The 18971-nt window shown below is 38.7% G+C and overlaps 1 protein-coding gene across 2 annotated transcripts in view; it reads left to right on the top strand.

The window, feature by feature from the left end:
* The window catches only part of BORCS5 (BLOC-1 related complex subunit 5), an 87627-nt gene that overhangs the window by 2807 nt on the left and 65849 nt on the right, over window positions 1-18971 (top strand). For both annotated transcript variants that reach the window (XM_014791333.2, XM_004435380.3), the window contains exon 2: window positions 165-308. In XM_014791333.2, the coding sequence (XP_014646819.1) occupies window positions 165-308 (144 nt within the window). The remainder of the gene's footprint in view (window positions 1-164; window positions 309-18971) is intronic.

Here is an 18971-nt window from a genome sequence, read left to right as displayed (position 1 = left end):
GAAAATAGTTCATCCCCCCTACTCTACCCCCCACTGCAGGATAACTATAGTTAGCATTGTTGTGTGTAAAAATATTCTTTTTAATGACTACCCTGAAAACAGCTTTGGTGAGGCAGAGGTGGCTAACTAACATGCAGCTCCTGAGCATGTAACTTTATTTTCAGTGACCCCCTCTCCGGCTAAGCACAGAGCCAAAATGGATGACATCGTGGTTGTAGCTCAGGGCTCCCAGGCCTCACGGAACGTCAGCAACGATCCCGATGTCATCAAGTTGCAAGAGATTCCAACCTTCCAGCCGCTTTTGAAAGGTAAGGGCTTGCATTTTGTTTTATCTGGACTTGCTGGAAAGGTTTGCATAGCCCCCTGCTCTCTCCCCAGATATCCACGTGCCTTACTCTTTCATCTCCTTTAGGTCTTTGCTTAAACGGCGTCTTCTCGGTGAAGTCTTCCTTGACTGCCTTATTAGGATTGCAGCCTGTTTTCTCTGTAGCACTTAATCACCACTGGCCTACTGCACAGTTTACTTACTTTTTTACTGTTTGTATTCTCTGCTAGAATGTGAGCTCCATGATGGCAGGAACTTTCTGTGTTTTGTGCCCTGTTGAATCCTCAGCACTTGGAATAGAGCCTGGATAAAGTAGAGACTGAGCAAATGAATGAGTGCATGAGTGTTGTTGGAGTTGGCACCCACCTGTTTTATTTCCACGAGATTTTCATTCTTTTTTGTGGTCTGGACTATGGGTTGACTAGTTCAGATCCATGGAGAAAATCTTTGTGACCACTGGTATACTTGTAATTCATCCTGGCAACCATTTTGTTTGAGAAGAGAGAGTGTGTACAAACCATCAGCCTTCCTGATTTGTGTGTATTGAGGTAGTTACCTTGTATTATGAATTTTATTATTTAATAATCTTGTTATATATTTTTATTTTATATTAAATATTTTATTTTATTATTTTCATATCTCCATTGAGTAGTGGCAGTTATTTTCTATTAACTGAATGAGATTTCTGCTGTAAGAATCCCTCTTTCTGTCTCCCTCTCCCCCCAAGAGATTACAAAATATAAATGAACCTAAGGCCCTGGTTTACTTAACCTGGTACGGTATAATATAAAACATCTTACATCTATATAGCTATTTGTATTGAAAGGTATCCCTCTGGCCCCGCAACACACATATCATCCCTTTAACTCTTACATCATTAAATATGTTTGAATGATTTGTGCTAGATCAGACAGATGGCAGAGAGGTTGAACTTGAACCTTCATCACTGATGTGAAATACTATACTAGTTACGCTATTCCACACTGTACTTAAAAAAACAAAAATAAAAACAAATGGGGGCTGGCGCCGTGGCGTAGTGATTAAGTTTGGTGGACTCTGCTTCGGCGGCCCGGGTTTGCGGGTTCCGATCCTGGGCTTGGAGCTACACCACTCGTCAGCCATGCTGAGACGGTGAGCCACATACAAAATAGAGAAAGATTGGCACAGATGTTAGCTCAGGGCGAATCTTCCTCAAGCAAAAAAAGAGGAAGATTGGCGACAGGTGTTAGCTCAGGGCTAATCTTCCTCACCAAAAGTAATAAAAATAAAAATAAATAAAAACAAGTGGTGCTTTATAGATGATCCATATATCATCTTATTCCTCCCAGCACTTTATCAGCTTTACGCATGAGGAAATACAAACTTTCAATCTTTTCCCACAGGCCTAAGTCTTCGACTTTGGTAAACTCTTCCAGCTCTCACATAAAGCAACACATTACATCTTGTTACCCATCTTATTAGTTTTCGTTATTTTAAGAAATAATGTGATTCTCCAAAGAAGCCAACGTTAATGAAATTTCCATCTCCACATATCCTTGTACAATCAGATTAAAAGACAATCGGATTAAATTTATCTTTAGAAACCTAGAGGTGGACATTTGTAGTCTGTACTCCATCCCTTCTGGAGTTGCACGTAGTACTGCCCAGTCACAATTTTCCTGCCTCTACTTCCTGTTAATTATGTCCTTTCTCCTCCCAAAGTCTTCCAGTCCTGGGTGAGGCCTTATGTGACCAATTTTTGTCCCCTCTTTAGGGAAATACCAAAAACAACAACAAAAACACAAGAACTTTTTTTTAATTGATGTCTTAATAGTTTATAACATTGTGAAATTTTGGTTGTACATTATTGTTTGTCAGTCACCATATAATTGCCTCCCTTCACCCCTTGTGCCCACCCCCCAAACCCCTTCTCCTTTGGTAACCACCCTCTCTGTCCGTGTGATAGTTTATCTTCCACATATGAATGAAATCATGTGGTGTTTGTCTTTCTCTCTCTGGCTTATTTCACTTAACATAATACCTTCCAGGTCCATCCATGTTGTTGCAAACGGGACAATTTTGTCTTTTTTATGGCTGAGTAGTATTCCATTGTGTGTGTGTGTATATATACACATACATACATATATATATATATATACATACCACATCTTTATCCAGTCATCAGTCGAGGGACACTTGGGTTGCTTCCATTTCTTGGCTGTAGTGAATAATGCTTCAATGAATATAGGGGTGCATGAGCCTCTTTGGATTGTTAATTTCAGATTCGTTAGAGAGATACCCAGTAGTGGGATAGCTAGATCCTGAGGTATTTCTATTTTTAATTTTTTGAGGAATCTCCATACTGTTTTCCATAGAAGCTGCACCAGTTTGCATCCCCACCAGCAGTAAATTAGGGTTCCCATTTCTCCACAACCTCTCCAACATTTGTTGTTTTTTGTCTTGGTGATTATAGTCATTCTGACGGGTGTAAGGTGATATCTTAGTTTAGAAAAACCCCAGAACTTTGAGATATATTTAATAATTTTGGGGGATTAGTGTTTCTTTTATAAGCATTTAAAGTAATACATATTTTATGATGATAAATAGACTAATAGGAGAAACAGCTAGGAGAAGGCTTGGTGTTAAGGGAAGCTAACCTCAGGTTTAAAATCGTCACTGGGAACCTTAAAAGTGAATAATGATGTAGTGCAGTTAATGCAACGCAGCTGGACTTGGTTGCACTGATAGCTGGATTTTAACTGGGACTTGGCCATTGACTAGCTGTGTGGCCCTGGCCTTGTTTTTCACTTGTTTGAACCTTGCCTCTTGGGAACATTGTGGATAGCTGTGGGAGAGAGTAAAGCTGGCAAGGAGCAGGTTAGGAGGTGATCTGGGATTTGGCGAAGAAAGGTGGTTGATGAGGGTGGTGTGAGAATAGAATTGGCAACGTGTGGCAGTGGCCAGACTGCAGGGAACAGAAACGGCCAGTGAGCATTGAAGTTGATGCTCATGTTTTACTTGTGAAGAAGAAACGTCTTGGACAGTGATTAGAAAAGATTGGCAAACGAGACAATTGGGTGGAAATAATAATAAGTAGAATTATGATAATAGTAGTAGCTAATCCCCATCCCCCATACTTCTGCGTGATAGCTATTCTTCTTTCCATTTATAGATTAAAACTTCAAGGCTCAGAGAGTTAAAATTCATTGCATACGGGCCGGCCCCATGGCTTAGCGGTTAAGTGTGCGCGCTCCGCTATTGGCGGCCCAGGTTCGCACCGATGTACCGCTTCTCCAGCCATGCTGAGGCCGTGTCCCACATACAGCAACTAGAAGGATGTGCAACTATGACATACAACTATCTACTGGGGCTTTGGGGAGAAAAAGGAGGAGGATTGGCAATAGATGTTAGCTCAGAGCCGGTCTTCCTCAGCAAACAGAGGAGGATTAGCATGGATGTTAGCTCAGGGCTGATCTTCCTCACACACACAAAAAAAAGAAAAATTAAAAAAAAATTCATTGCATAAAGTCATGGCTGTAAGTGATGGCCATCTCAAGATGGCATCGACATCGAGTTTTTAAGTATGTTGTATGGAGGAGACTCAATTTCCAATTCTAGCAAAGTGCTATAAAAACCTCTAGGCTGTCATAGGAAGCAGGGTGATGGGTGTGAGGTGGTTTGGATTTTTAAGTGCAGCATTTGTCGCAGAGCCTCCCGCTTTGACATTGTTCTGCCTGGTGATTTAAAGCCCTGCCGTGTCCTGCTGGGCTGCTGCAGGGGCCACTCATCACTGCCGCCTTTATACTCTGATCTCGTTTCCCCCTTTCCTGCTTTCAGGATGAGGCTATTTCTCAAACTAGTAAAAGGGCCACACAGTGAGGGCTGTACCCCCCAGGTTTGATTTCAGAAAGCTTTTATTCAAGTTAATGACAGTTTATTCTTTCAAAACAATATATTCCAGTATTAACACAGAGTTCACTATTGTTCCATAATGTCATATGATGTAATGCTAATGCTGGTGGGTGATCTGCAGAGGCAGTGGCTGGGCGAGTTTAGGGCTATTTGTATGACTGAGGTAATGTTTGCATTTTTAATAAGCAAGCAGATTCTTTCTTTGGTCTTAACTCTTTTGGATAAATATACCAGAGTATAATTTATGCTCCATACTCATGCCAAATATCTGTTCTTTTTTGTTTAGCCAAAAGAATTTCTGGTTTTCATAGCAGTCTCTGAATTAGCAATTTATTTTGAAATGTAAAACGTTTAATAGAAAATGAAAAATTAAAAAATTACGAAGTAGCAATAAGTGACCACAACAGAACACAAAAGCAAAATGTATTTGATGCAAATTAGTTAGATTCCCAGGGGTTAAATAGGCCCTATAGATTTCTTACTTAAAATGCAACTGCTCGTATTTTTTAATGAATCACACTATTTTCTGTAATTCTATAGAAATGAAGTATTCAACAAGAGAAATGCAACATTGATGTTTTATATATAAAGTTATAAGAATAATTATTCTTTTCACTCCTGGTGATGAATATATGCATACATACACCAGACACACACATACACACACACACGCACATGCATGGGCGTGCATTCACATAGGACATTCTTTGCAGCTGACCTATTGTTTTTGTTATTGACCTTGGTTACAACATAAGATTGTCTTGCTGCCTAAGGAAGGACTGTCCTTATTACCAACAAGGAAGATAAACATATACAGTGTAGATGCTTAAGTGATACTAACAGCTTTGTTGGGAATTTTGTGTTTAGTTGCTAAAAACATAATATATGTGAAGTAGATTTTGATGGTTAAAAAGAGCCTGGGCTTTTCTCGGTGGAGCAAAATTTCATGGAACAGCAGTGAAGGCTCTCAAATCACATGGAACATTGAGAATTAGTGTTGAAGTTGAAGCTGGGGAAGAATGAATCAATGGAAAATGGTGATAAGAAGAACATGAGTGAGCTACATTTCGAATGACCAGTTTATTCACATCTTTCTCACCCACTCATCTATTAGCCAGACAAATAAAACAGGTAGAAAGTCTGCATTTATCAGACACCCGTCTCTGCCAGCTGTCAGACCTTATCTCTGCTTTGGAAAATGGAGTGCCAAAGGAGGGGATGAATGGACCTTTTTTGTTTGCTGAGGAAGATTTTCCCTGAGCTAACATCTGTTGCCAATCTTCTTCTTTTTGCTTGAGGAATATTTTCCCTGAGCTAACTTCTTTGCCAGTCTGCTTCTATTTTGTATGTGGGTTGCTGCCACAGCATGGCCATGGATGAGTCGTGTAGGTCCGTGGCTGGGAACCGAACCTGGGCTGCCAAAGTGGAGCGTACCAAACTTAACCACTGGGCCACAGGGCCAGCCCTGAGAGAGTGGATCTTAATCAGAGCACAGTCTTCTCCAAATGGCTTAAAGGTGTCCTCTGAGCCCAGGGTTGATCCTAAGAGTATATTTTCCCCAAACACCACGTTTGAAAAGTTGATAACTTATTCCTGATTACCTTGTAGATTTATTTGTGTATGTAATAGCTCTTCAGTTAACTTTGTAAACATAGCTGTTAACCAGCAACGTGTGAGCCTTACTCAGAGGACTAGGAAGCACCAGGAAAACGATCGCTTTAAACCAGTTGAGAGGGCCGTCCCCGTGGCTTAGCAGTTAAGTGCGCGCGCTCCGCTACTGGCGGCCCAGGTTCGGATCCCGGGCGCGCACCGACGCACCGCTTCTCCCGCCACGCTGAGGCCGAGTCCCATATACAGCAACTAGAAGGATGTGCAGCTATGACATACAACTATCTACTGGGGCTTTGGCGGGGGGGAAAATATTAAACCACTTGAGAAGGTGAAGCCATTTTGCAAGAAGAGCCTCCCTTTTCCCCTCACTCCAGTAAATCTCCGTACCTGCATCCATTCTTGTTTCTTTCCAATAAATCTCAGAGAAGATGTGTCTGTGCCTTTCGCCGAAACTTAACGCCTCTCCATTTCACTTTTATCTTTATCTGCTGGAACTTTGCCTCTGTACTTGACTTGCCTCTAGCATCTAGCTTAGTGAACCTCTTTCCTTTTGTGCAGATACACAGATCTTCCCATCTTTTAAATAGAAAAGACAAAAATACCTTTTGATTCCATTGTCCCTCCTGGCTACCATATTTTCTCTTTTCTTATCTCTGCTGCCAAATTTACTGACTGCACGGCCACTAGACGCTGTCCCTGCACCCTCGCTACCTCTTCCATTCTTGAGGTTCTGTGGTCAGGCTCTCACATACATCATTTCATTAACATTTGCCTCTTTGGAGAGTTACTGGTGGTCTCTTTTCATGCCTAAAGTTTTTCTCAGTTCACATTCTTTTCTTCTTTTCTGTATTTAACATAGGTTTCCATCCCACTTATTAAACCTCCCTTCCTTTACTTCCGTAACTCTCCCCCCCATCATATTCTGGTTTATCTGTCTCATGCACTAGCCTCTATTCTCTGCACAGCATTGCCTACTGCTCTTGTGGAGAACTGAGGTTCTAAGAGCTTTAAGTATTTTGAAATGTAGACATCTAGATGATTCTAAGTCTACATCATCAGCTTCAGCTTCCTGTCCATTTCTCCAACTGTGAACTAATCAACACAGCCAAGAATTTGAACACTTTAAATGCAGCATGCCCCATCTTCCTCCTGTATATGTATTAATTTATTTGTTTCATGTATTTATTCAACAGACATTTACAGGGACCTTGTTTTTATTAGGTGAGTAAGACACATTCATGCACAATTGAAAAGAGGGTGTTCTGTAGTTGTTGGGTTGTTTAGGTTAAGGGATGGGTGATGGTATTTAATTAATTAATTAATTCTATCACTTATTGATAGGTATTAAAATGTCCAGTTGTGATTGTGAATTTGTCTATTCCTTTTATTCTGACTGTATTTTGGAAGTCTGTTATTAAGCATGTACACATTAATGACTATTATATTGACCCGTTTATCATGATGAAATGTCCTTCTAGGTATGGTATGATCCCCTATCTTAAAGTCTATTTTGTCTTATAGTGATATAGGCACTCCAGCTTTCTTATACTTACTCTTTGCATAGTATATCTTTTTCCATTCTTTTATTTATTTATATTTTTATCTATTCATCTCTGTATATTTAAAGTGCATCTCTTATAGACAGCATATAGTTTGGTCTTGCTTCTGTTTCTAGGCTGACAGTCTATCTTTCAATTGGAGTGTAAATTGATATGGTTGTATTTAGGTGTACCGTTTTGTTCATTTTCTTTTTGTGCTCCTTTTGATTCCTTTCATACTCCTTTCCTGACTTTTTTGGATCAATTGACTATGTTTTAGTATATCATTTTAATTTCTCTATTAGTTTTCTAATTTTATTTACTTATTCATTTTCCCCCCAAAGCCCCAGTAGATAGTTGTATGTCATAGTTGCACATCCTTCTAGTTGCTGTATGTGGGACGCGGCCTCAGCATGGCCGGAGAAGCGGTGCGTCGATGCGCGCCCGGGATCCAAACCCGGCCCGCCAGCAGCGGAGCGCGCGCACTTAACCGCTAAGCCACGGGGCTGGCCCTCTATTAGTTTTCTTCGTTGTACTCCTTTGCATTATTTTTTTAGTGGTTGCTCTAGGGATATACATCCTTAACTTATAGTTCACATGGAGTTAATATTGTACCACTTCACATAAAATGTAAGAACCTTCCAATGGTATGGTTTCACTCACTCCCACTCCTCTGTGCTGTAGTTGTATATAGTGCACCTCCATGTTAGAAATCCCATGTGGTTTTATATATTTATATATATTTTTTAAACAATCATATATCTTTTAAAGAAATTATGAAAAGAAAAACTATATGTAGAATGTAATGTTTACCCACATATCTACCATTTCCAGAATTCTTAATCCTTTCCTGTAGATTCTAGTTTCCATTTGATGTCATTTATTTTTAGTCTGAAGAACTTCTTGTAGCATTTATTTTTATTTTTTATTTAATTTTAATTTTTTTTGTGTGTGTGTGGAAGATCAGCCCTGAGCTAACATCCATGCTAATCCTCCTCTTTTTGCTGAGAAAGACCGGCTCTGAGCTAACGTCTATTGCCAATCCGCCTCCCTTTTTTTCCCCAAAGCCCCAGTAGATAGTTGTATGTCATAGTTGCACATCCTTCTAGTTGCTGTATGTGGGACGTGGCCTCAGCATGGCCGGAGAAGGGGTACATCGGTGCACACCCAGGATCCAAACCCGGGCCGCCAGTAGCGGAGCGCATGCACTTAACCGCTAAGCCATGGGGCCGGCCCTCTTGTAGCATTTCTTGTAGGGCAGGTCAGTTGGAAACAAATTCTTTCTGTTTTTATTTATATGAAAATGTCAGTTTTCATCCAGTTTTGTTATAAAGTTTTTTCCTTTTTTTTTGGTAATTACTAGGTTTTTGAGGAGAGATTGTGAGACTCTGTGAAATCTCATTTTTCAGCACACTTTTTTCTCCAGTTATAATATCTATTGATGTTTCTTGCTTGAATTAATTATACAAAGATGGTTGCCAAATAGTGATTTTCTAACTTTATCATTCCTTCTATGTTTATTAGTTTGTATTATGCCATCAGGAAGAGGTTTCTCTTCTCTCTATTTATTTATTCATTTATTTATCTAAGTCAGTCTGGAATGGTGAATTCTTAATTTATTCAATGAGTTATCATCTGTGGCAGTCATTATTTTCAGTCTCAAAATGCTCCAAATTTAGCCAGTCAGAGTACCGTCAGTTTAGCTTTCTGTGTCCTGTTGACATGTTCTCATTATTCTTTGAACATATTTTTATTTTCTGACACAAGATAATATTCTAGACTTATCTGGTTCTTCCCTGGCCCCAGCCCTAGAATCAGGCATTTCTCCAGGAACCCTGGATCTTATAGTGGAGAGTGGTATTTAGGAACCACTCCTAGGCCCTCAGTGGATTTAGCAAGGAAATATATATATGTGTATATACATACATACACATTCACACATTTACACCTGTATTTATTTCTGTATTTACCTATATTTTGAAAATGATGAGTTCACACTGATGTGTTCCATATATTCTTTGATCTGTAGGTTTATAGTTTTTATCAAATACTTTGGCCATTATTTCTTCCAATATTTTTCTGCCCCCAACCCTCCCTCTTTGTGGGACTCCAATTTCTATGTTAGACCACTTGATATTTTCTCACAGGTCGCTGATGTACCTTTCAATTTTTTTCTTAGTTGTTTTCCTTTCTGTCATTATTTTGGGTAATTTTTATTGCTCTGTTTCCAGGTTCAGTGGTCTTTTTTTCTGTCGTATCTCTACCGCTTGTTATCCTATCCAATGTATTTTTAATTTCAGATAATTGTATTTTTCAGCTTTAGATGTCCCTCTTTTAAAAAAAGTCTTCATTTCTCTGCTTGTCATGCTTATGTTTTCTTCTACTTTTTGAACTACTTTTTGTATTTATAATAACTCTTTTAACTCTTGACTGCTAGTCCATCATTTCTAGATCTGTTTTTTATTGAACAAACTTTGTTCTTGGTACAAGTCATATTTTCCTGCTTCTTTGCATGCCTGGAAATTGTTTATTGTGTGCCAACGTTGTATATTTTATGTTTTTCGGTGCTGGACTTTGTTTTAGTCCTTTAAGGGATATTGGACTTTGTTCTGGCATAAGGTTAAGTTACTTGTAATGAGTTTGACCCTTTCTAGGCTTGCTTTTTAATTTGTTAGGGCTCATCCAGAGCAGGCTTTAGTCTAGTGTGATTTAGTTTCATTACGAAGGCAATACCCTCTGAGTACTGTACCTGTTGCCCCATGTATTATGGGGTCTCTCCACTCTGGCAGGTGGGAACGTGAATTACTCCTAGCTTTACGTGAGTTTCAGAAATTGTTTGGCCTCCTGCTTTCCTGTAGTTCTTTCTCCAGCGTTCTGGAGTTTTACCTCATAAATTCACAGCTTGGTGTGCAGCCAGAGATTCAAGGTGCCCTGTGCAGATCTCCAGAGTGCTCTCTTAGTGAGCTCCCTCCTCTCCCATATTCTGCTCTGTAGATTCTGATACCTTAGCCTCCCCAGACTCTGCTCCCTCTCTCTGCAACTCACTGAGGCCGCTGGGCTCTTTGTGGATCTCTCTCCCTGGTCTGCATCCTGAAAACTGCCTTCCAGCAGTAAGCTGGGGAAGTGATAGGGCTTGCTTGCTTCCTTCTCTCAGGGATCAAAGTCCTGTGCTGCCTGTTATACAGTGTCTGAAAAGACTGTTGCAGATATTTTGTCTGGTTTTCTAGTTGTTTACGACTGGAAGGTATTGTAGCAGTTAATCCTTCATGGACAGAAGCAGAAATCCTCTAAAAAATGCTTTTTTTGTCCATTAACACTTCTCCCATTTTACTTCAGAACATCATGCCAGCGGCCTTTGATTACTACCTTGGTCATTCATTTCTACAGTGTGTTGGTAAACACCTGCCAACTGTCTGTTCCAGACAGTAGAGATACAAAGAATATAAGACACAGTTGCTGCCCTCTAGGAGCTTTGTGAGTGATTTAGACAGGTAAATAACTCATAATAATGTAGTATGAGTAATACTGGCCGTATGCCCAAAAGACTAGGCATGTGTGGAGGTGAGAATCATTAATTTGACCTGGGAATTTGGGGCAGACTTCACAGAGGAAGTAACATTTGAGCTGGGCTTTGAGGGCTGGGTAGGAGGTAGCTACATAGAGAAGATGGGGTCAGGGAGGGTATTCATGGTTTAAAGAGTCTTCTATATAAATAAAAAGATATAGTTAAAAAATGCCAAAAGAATTTTTTTTTTGTGAGGAGATCAGCCAATCCTCTTTTTTTTTTTTTGCTGAGGAAGACCAGCCCTGGGCTAACATCCGTGCCCATCTTCCTCCACTTTATATGGGACGCCGCCACAGCATGGCTAGCCAAGTGGTGCCTCGGTGCGCGCCCGGGATCCGAACTGGTGAACCCCGGGCCGCTGCAGCAGAGTGCGCGCACTTAACTGCTTGCGCCACCGGGTCGGCCGCACCAAAAGAATTCTTGACCAGAATTATATCTGGGATGTACAGCGTTATTTTCTTTTCTTGGTCTAGGTACCTATATTTATGGAGGTTAAATTCTGATTTTAATATCAAGCCATATTAAGCATTAACTTCCTGGAGTACTTAACTGTCAAATAGTTTATGTACTGATTATTCATTCTTTTTTGTTTTTTTAAACTTTTAATGTGTGTTATATTATGAATTTAAACAAAATATACGTGGTTTACTTCAGCTAATATCCAAGGATATATCTTTCTAAGCAATATCATTTCCTGCCTGAGCTAGCCAATTACTACTGGAATATGATTGGAAAGATAGATGTATATATTTCCTTTTAAGGCCCTGATTTGTCAGTAGTTTCTGCTAAGTGACAACCTAGAAACATTCTAAGGCTGAATAGTGTAAAGTTTTGTCAGTCATCTTCAATTTTTCTACTTTTCCAAAAATCACATAAAAATTCTTCTATTTTTTGTGTATGGTGATGGTTGTTAACTAGACTTATTGTGTTGATCGTTTTGCAGTGTATACAAATAATTGAATCATTATGTTGTACACCTAAAGCTAATATAATGTTATATGTCAATTATACCTCAATAAAAAAAATTCTTCAATTTTTAAACACATTAGCATTTGAGACCGATATGTTTATTTAGGAAAACTGAGGTTTAGATGTGTTCCTAGAATTAAAAAAATTCTATTCCTCCCACCCCCCAAATTTTAACTGATTATTGGACAAATTAATTTGATGCTAATTTTTTAGTATTTGGAATTGGAAATAGATAAGGTTTTTCACTCCTGGGTACAAGTGGAAGTCACATGCTGTTTTTAGAACTGTGATGTTTCAGAAATTCATTTAACCAAATTCACTGGGCTCTTGCTGTTCATGAGATATTGTTAGGCTAGAGATAGAAAAATGAAAAACATTCTCTGCCATGAAGAGCTCACAGTCTAGTGAGGAAAACTATATTGTTAACAGATAAATTGTGATTCAACATGGTAAGTGCTATAAATAAAGTGTAACCCTTTAGAGAACCTAAAGGATGGAAAACTTATTCTGTCTGAGAGAAGCAAGAAGGTTGACTAGAATCAGAACAACTTAGAAGAATTTATATTCGTGAATAATATAGAATAATAAATAAATAATAAAGAATAGTAATAATAATTTCCAAAACTTTATTACACATAAGAAGCCACCGGGAGAAACTTTTTTAAAAATGCTGATTACAGGGCCCCAAACTCAGTCATATTTAGCAGAGTCAGTTGTAAGGCGTCCGTATGTTAAACTAGCATTCCAGGTGATTTCGAAATGGGTTCATGGACCACACTTTGGAATACATTGAGCTAGAAGTTTATGAATTTGAATCCTACTTGAGACCACAGAACTGTTAGATCATTCAACTGAATGATTCTAGATATGTTTTAGAGATGTGGTCATCAAAAGAATATTCTGGAATATATTTTTAGGTTTTTACTATTTTGGGATGAACTCTATTATGAAAACTACGATTCACATTTAATGCCTGTACATTAAATTTTGGACTCATTGAGAATTCATTATTTGTAGAAGAATCTGTTAAAAATCACAGGTTTTTGATAATGTTTAAATATTTTTTTCCCCACCAAAATTCAATTTCACAGAAAGGCAATGAAATGCAAAGTGATATTTTAAAGAATAAGTTTGGATAGATAATTATTTGCCTTACATCAGCTGATGAAAATCATTAACAAAATTTTCTAACGTTTCTAAACATGTTTACTGACATATGAAAGTGTCAGTAAGCAAATATCTGTAAACAAAAATGCGGTTTTGATTTGCAAGATATTTGGAGCAGACATATAACAATTGTGGGTTGCTTTGTTCCTCATTTAGTCTTTTTAATTGAGGACTTTTCTCTAACTTACAGTTGAAATAGTAGTATATTTTATTCAGTAAATTTTATGGTGTATCAAGATTAATATTTACCAGCTACAAGAGAAGGAAAAAATCATAAATGCCAATGAGAGGAGTTAACAGTTATATAAGCCAAAGGGACATTAAAACATTCTTTAATGCTAATAAATACCATAATTCTTTCTCATATTTTGCCAATTTTTTTCATAAGATGGCCTCCCTTTAATGTAGTTTAATTTACAAGAGGGCTCTTTTTAACAACTTTTGCCGCTAGATGTCACTAGACTAAAACAATTGGTAAGCTAGTTGAAACTGCTACAACCTGTGGCCTTTGGTTAATTAAGTTTACTCTGTAGCATCTGGATTTCTCATAAAACCAGGTCACGGCTTGCTTCAAGCAGAAGCTGGTTGGAAAATATACATGTTCTGTGACACATTAGTATTCTATAATTAGTTATTTTAGTGTTTATCAGGACAGAAAAGGAAAACATTTACTGACATAGGAAACTTTTAGTGACCTTAATTTTTTGGAGAAAAAACTACTTTTAGTCTGTCACTATACTCAAAGAAGTACTTAGTACACCAAAAATTTGTCCAGAGTTGGGATTTCTCCAGAGTCTTAATCATCTCAGGTTTCTCAGGGCCTAGCACAAAGCTTGGCACTTGGTAAGTATTTAGTAAATATTATTAAGCATTAGGGTAGTATACTGGATGTCGTAGGGGAAAAAAAGGCCACGAGTCCTCCTCTCAGAAAGTCTCATTTGGGAGACAAGAATCTACAAGCCCACGGCTACCATAAGCCCACAGCTCAGGGCAGTGTGTATGTACCAAGTGAGTACTGCAGTCATTAAATTCTGTGGGATTTCAGAGGATCCGTAGCTCTTGGGAGCTGGAGGCAGTGATAGAGGTGTCCTCAAGAAAGGGTATTTAGAGATGAAAAGGGAGGGCAGGTACAAGTGAAGAAAGTAATGAGCCAGGGTTCAAGGGTGGGAAAATGCGGGCAGTAAAGATTCAGAAAGATAAGAGCTCAAGGGTCCTGAATTTAAGGCTTGTACTTGGACATAATATTTTTGGGGTGGGGGAAGGGGTGGACATTAAAGAATATTTGGGTGGAAGAAGAGTAATACTATGTTGGGTAGTGTTTTGTAATTTACAAAACACTAGCACGTGAGGAAGGGTGAGTTAAAGATGATTACTCTGATTTTAAAATGCTTCTGCTCCAAAGTCTATTAAAAACACTTCTGCTTAGGGCCAGCCCCGTGGCTTGGCGGTTAAGTGCGCGCGCTCTGCTGCTGGCGGCCCGGGTTCGGATCCCGGGCGTGCACCGACGCACCGCTTCTCCGGCCATGCTGAGGCCGCGTCCCACATGCAGCAACTAGAAGCATGTGCAGCTATGACATACAACTATCTACTGGGGCTTTGGGGGGGGGAAATAAATAAATAAATAAAAATTAAAAAAAAAAAAACACTTCTGCTTAGAAGATATAATATAGATAGAGGGCTTAGCATAGTGCCTGGCACTTAGTAAACCCTCAATAAATGATTCTTGTTGATAATAAATCAGAAAAGAATATTAGGGACAGTCTACAAAATAAGTGACCACTGTTCTTTATAAGAGTCAAAGTCATGACAGACAAAGAATGGCTGAAGACCTGTCATACTATGCTTGATCTTAGCCAAAAGGCTGAGAAGTGATGAAGAATTGTCATAGATTGGAGGAAACTAAGGAGACATGCAATGTGGGGTCCTGAATTGGATCCTAGAATGGAAAAGGACATTAATGGAAAAAATGATAATTTGAATAAGGTGTGTAGTTTAGTTAATTGTATTGTATCAATGTTAATTTCTTGGTTTTGACAATTGTACTATGGTTCCGTACTATGTTAATATTAGGGGAAGCTGTTGAAGGATGTATAGGAACCATATACTTTATGCAAATTTTCTTAAATTATTTTAAAAATAAAAAGTTTTAAAATATAATACTGTCTTAGAAAAGATTACGATTCCATATTTGGACTAAATTTTCTTGAGAGCTCAGGTGTTAGAAGAAAGGTTTTAGAATCTCCTACCTTGTAGAATTTTTAGGATAGACTACTAGGATGACTTAAGGCAAGATGAGTTCCCTTGAACACAGGGAAGTAGAACTTCTGAGGACCCTGAGTCCATTTTAACACCTCTACACATATTGTAGTTAATAGATAAATTTCCCCAATGTCCTGGCCTTTTAAGCCACTTGAAGTTTGACTCTGCAAACTGTTATTTAATACCCTCACCCCCTTTTTCAGGATGTTCACAGTAATCTAATGAGGCTTCCCAGGGCTTTACCATCAACTCATAGCCTATATTTCAATAAAAAATGCTTTCTTACAGAATTCTGCCTATGGGCCTTCCTTATATATTTCATCATATTAACTTAGATTAATTACCTGTGGGCACAGAACAGCAGTGGAGGAACGTCTCCTGTTTGTAGAGGTGTTGGGCATAATTAGGTTCTAAAATCAATGCATGAATTTTCTATATACTTATAACCTTGGAAATTTTTAAAATCCTCAATAAAGCATACTTTAAAAATATATATACTCAGGGGCCAGCCCGGTGGCGCAAGCGGGTTAAGTGCGCGCGCTCTGCTGCAGCGGCCTGGGTTCGCCAGTTCGGATGCCGGGCGCGCACCAATGCACCGCTTGTCAAGCCCATGCTGTGGCGGCGTCGCATATAAAGTGAAGGAAGATGGGCATGGATGTTAGCCCAGGGCCAGTCTTCCTCAGCAAAAAAAAGAGGAGGATTGGCAGATGTTATTAGCTCAGGGCCGATCTTCCTCACACACACACACACAAAAATATATACATATATGTGCACACACTCCTGTACTTTAAAAGTTTAGAATATAAGGAAAGTTTGCATGCACATATCTGGACATTCAGACCTTTTTTTTATTTCTTGTGAGGAAGATCAGCCCTGAACTAACATCTGATGCCACTCCTCTTCTTTTTGCTGAGGAAGATTGGCCCTGGGCTAACATCCCTGCCCATCTTCCTCTACTTTATATGGGACACTGCCACAGCATGGCTTGACAAACGGTGGGTCGGTGTGCACCTGGGACCACCGCAGTGGAGCTCACGCACTTAACCGCTACACCACCGGGCCGGCCCCATGGACATTCAGACCTTTTTGACCTATCATAAACAAGGGATTAGTTTGTAGCTTTTGTTTTGTTTTTCTTGTGATGCCATTGGTATGAGAGTAATACTGGATTCATAAAATCAGTTGGGAAGTATTTCTTCCTCTCTCTTCTGAAAGAGTTTGTGAAGGATTGTTATTATTTTTTCTTTAAATATTTGATATAATTCACAGGGATGCTACTGGGCCTGAGATTTTCTTTACTTGGTATAAGTCTAGATTTTCTCAAGTCAGTTTTGATAATTTTTGTCTTTCTAGGAATTTGTTCATTTCGTTTAAGTTATCTAATTTGTTGGCATAAAGTTTTTCGCTATATTCCCTTTTAATCCTCTAACTTTCTGTGAGGTCAATAGTGATCTCCCTCTTCCATTCCTGATTTTGATCATTTGAGTCTTTTCTCCTTTTTTCTTATCAATTTGGCTACAGATTTATCAGTTTTGTTGATTTATTCAGTGAGTCAACTTTTGGTGTCGTTGATTTCCTCTATTTTTGTGTTTTCTCATTGCTTTCTACTGTAATCTTTATTATTTTTCTTTTTTCTGCTTGGTTTGGATTTAATTTGCACATCTCTTTCTAGTTTCTTGAGGTATAAGTTTAGTTTATTCATTTGACATCTTTCTTTTTTTTGAAATAGTCATTTAAAAGCTATAACTTTTCCTCTAAGCACTGCTTTAGCTGTGTCTCATAAATTTTGATATGTGTTTTCATTTTCATTCAGTTCAAAACACTTTCTAATTTCTATTTTGGTTTCTTCTTTGACCAGTGGGTGATTTAGAAGTATGTTGTTGAAGTTAAAAATATTTTGGGATTTCCCAAACTTTTTTTGATTTTTGATTTATAATTTAAAAAAATTTCATTATGGTCAGAGAATATGCTTTGTAGGATTTAAATCCTATTTATTGAGACTTGCTTTATGGCTCAGTGTATGGTCTATCTTGAAAAATGTTCCATGTGCACTTGAAAAAAATTAATAGATTTTATTTTCTAAAGCAGTTTTTTAGGTTTACAGAAAAACTGAGTGGGAAGTACTAGAGTTCCCATGTACTTCCTTAACCACTCCCCCTCCAGTTTTCCCTATTATTAGCATTCTTGCATTAATGTGGTACATTTTTTATAATTGAGGATACCATTTTGATACATTGTTATTAACTAAAGCCCATAGTTTACATTAGGATTCACTCTTTGTGTTGTACATTTTATGGGTTTTGAAAAATGTATAATGACATGCATACACCATTACATCTGTATCATACAGAATAGCTTTATTGCCCTAAAAAATCCCACCTGTTCATCCCTACCTCCCTATTCCCAGAACCCTTGACAACCACTGATCTTTTTACTGTGTCCATAATTTTTCCTTTTCAGAATTTATATAGTTGGAATCATACAGTACGTAGCCTTTTTAGCTTATTTCTTTTTATTGCTGAATAATATTCCATTGTCTGGATGTACCACAGTTTGTTTATCCGTTCACCTATTGAAGGACGTCTTGGTTGTTTCCAAGTTTTGGCAGTTGTGATAAAACTGCTATAAACACTCATGTGCAGGTTTTTGCGTGGACATTAAGTTTTCGATTCATTTGGGTAAATGCCAAGGAGCATGATTCCTGATCGTATGTTAAGAGTATGTTTAGTTTTGTAAGAAATTGCTGTCTTCCGAAGAGACTGTACCATTTTGCATTTCCACCAGCAGTGAATGAGAGTTCCTGTTGCTCCACATCCTCACCAGCATTTGGTGGTGTCATTGTTTTGGATGTTACCCATTCTAATAAGTTCGTAGTGGTGTCTTATCATTGCAATTCCCTAATGATATATGATGTTGAATATCTTTTCATGTGGTTATTTGCTATCTGTATATCATCTTTGGTAAGGTGTCTGTTCAGATCTTTTGCCCCCCTTTTTTTTTTTTTTGTGAGGAAGATCAGCCCTGAGCTAACATCTGCCAATCCTCCTCTTTTTTTTTTTCGCTGAGGAAGACTGGCCCTGGGCTAACATCCATGCCCATCTTCTTCTACTTTATATGGGATGCCGCCACAGCATGGCTTGACAAGCGGTGTGTCGGTGCGTGCCCAGGATCCAAACCGGCGAACCCTGGGCTGCTGCAGCAGAGCGTGCGCACTTAACCACTTGCCCCACCGGGCCGGCCCCTCTTTTGCCCATTTTTTAATTGGGTAGTTTAATTTCTTATTGTTGAGTTTTAAGAGTTCTTTGTATATTTTGGATACTAGTCCTTCATCACATAGGTGTGTTGCCGATGTTCTGTGGCTTATCTTTTCATTCTCTTAGTGTCTTTTGCAGAACAGAGAGTTTTTATTTATTTATTTTTTTTTTATTATTTTTTTGGAAGGACCTGCTGTTTTCTTTTTTATTTATTTATTTATTTTTTTCCCCCCAAAGCCCCAGTAGATAGTTGTATGTCATAGATGCACATCCTTCTAGTTGCTGTACATGGGACGCGACCTCAGCATCACCAGAGAAGCGGTACGTCGGCGCGCGCCCGGGATCCAAACCCGGGCCGCCAGCAGTGGAGCGCGTGCACTTAACCACCAAGC

This window comes from Ceratotherium simum, chromosome 17 (genome assembly GCF_057802395.1).
Source record: "Ceratotherium simum simum isolate JZ-2026a chromosome 17, ASM5780239v1, whole genome shotgun sequence".
Lineage (NCBI taxonomy): Eukaryota > Metazoa > Chordata > Mammalia > Perissodactyla > Rhinocerotidae > Ceratotherium > Ceratotherium simum.
The sequence above is the reverse complement of the archived record's forward strand: the minus strand, read 5'-3'. Positions and strand labels throughout refer to the sequence as shown.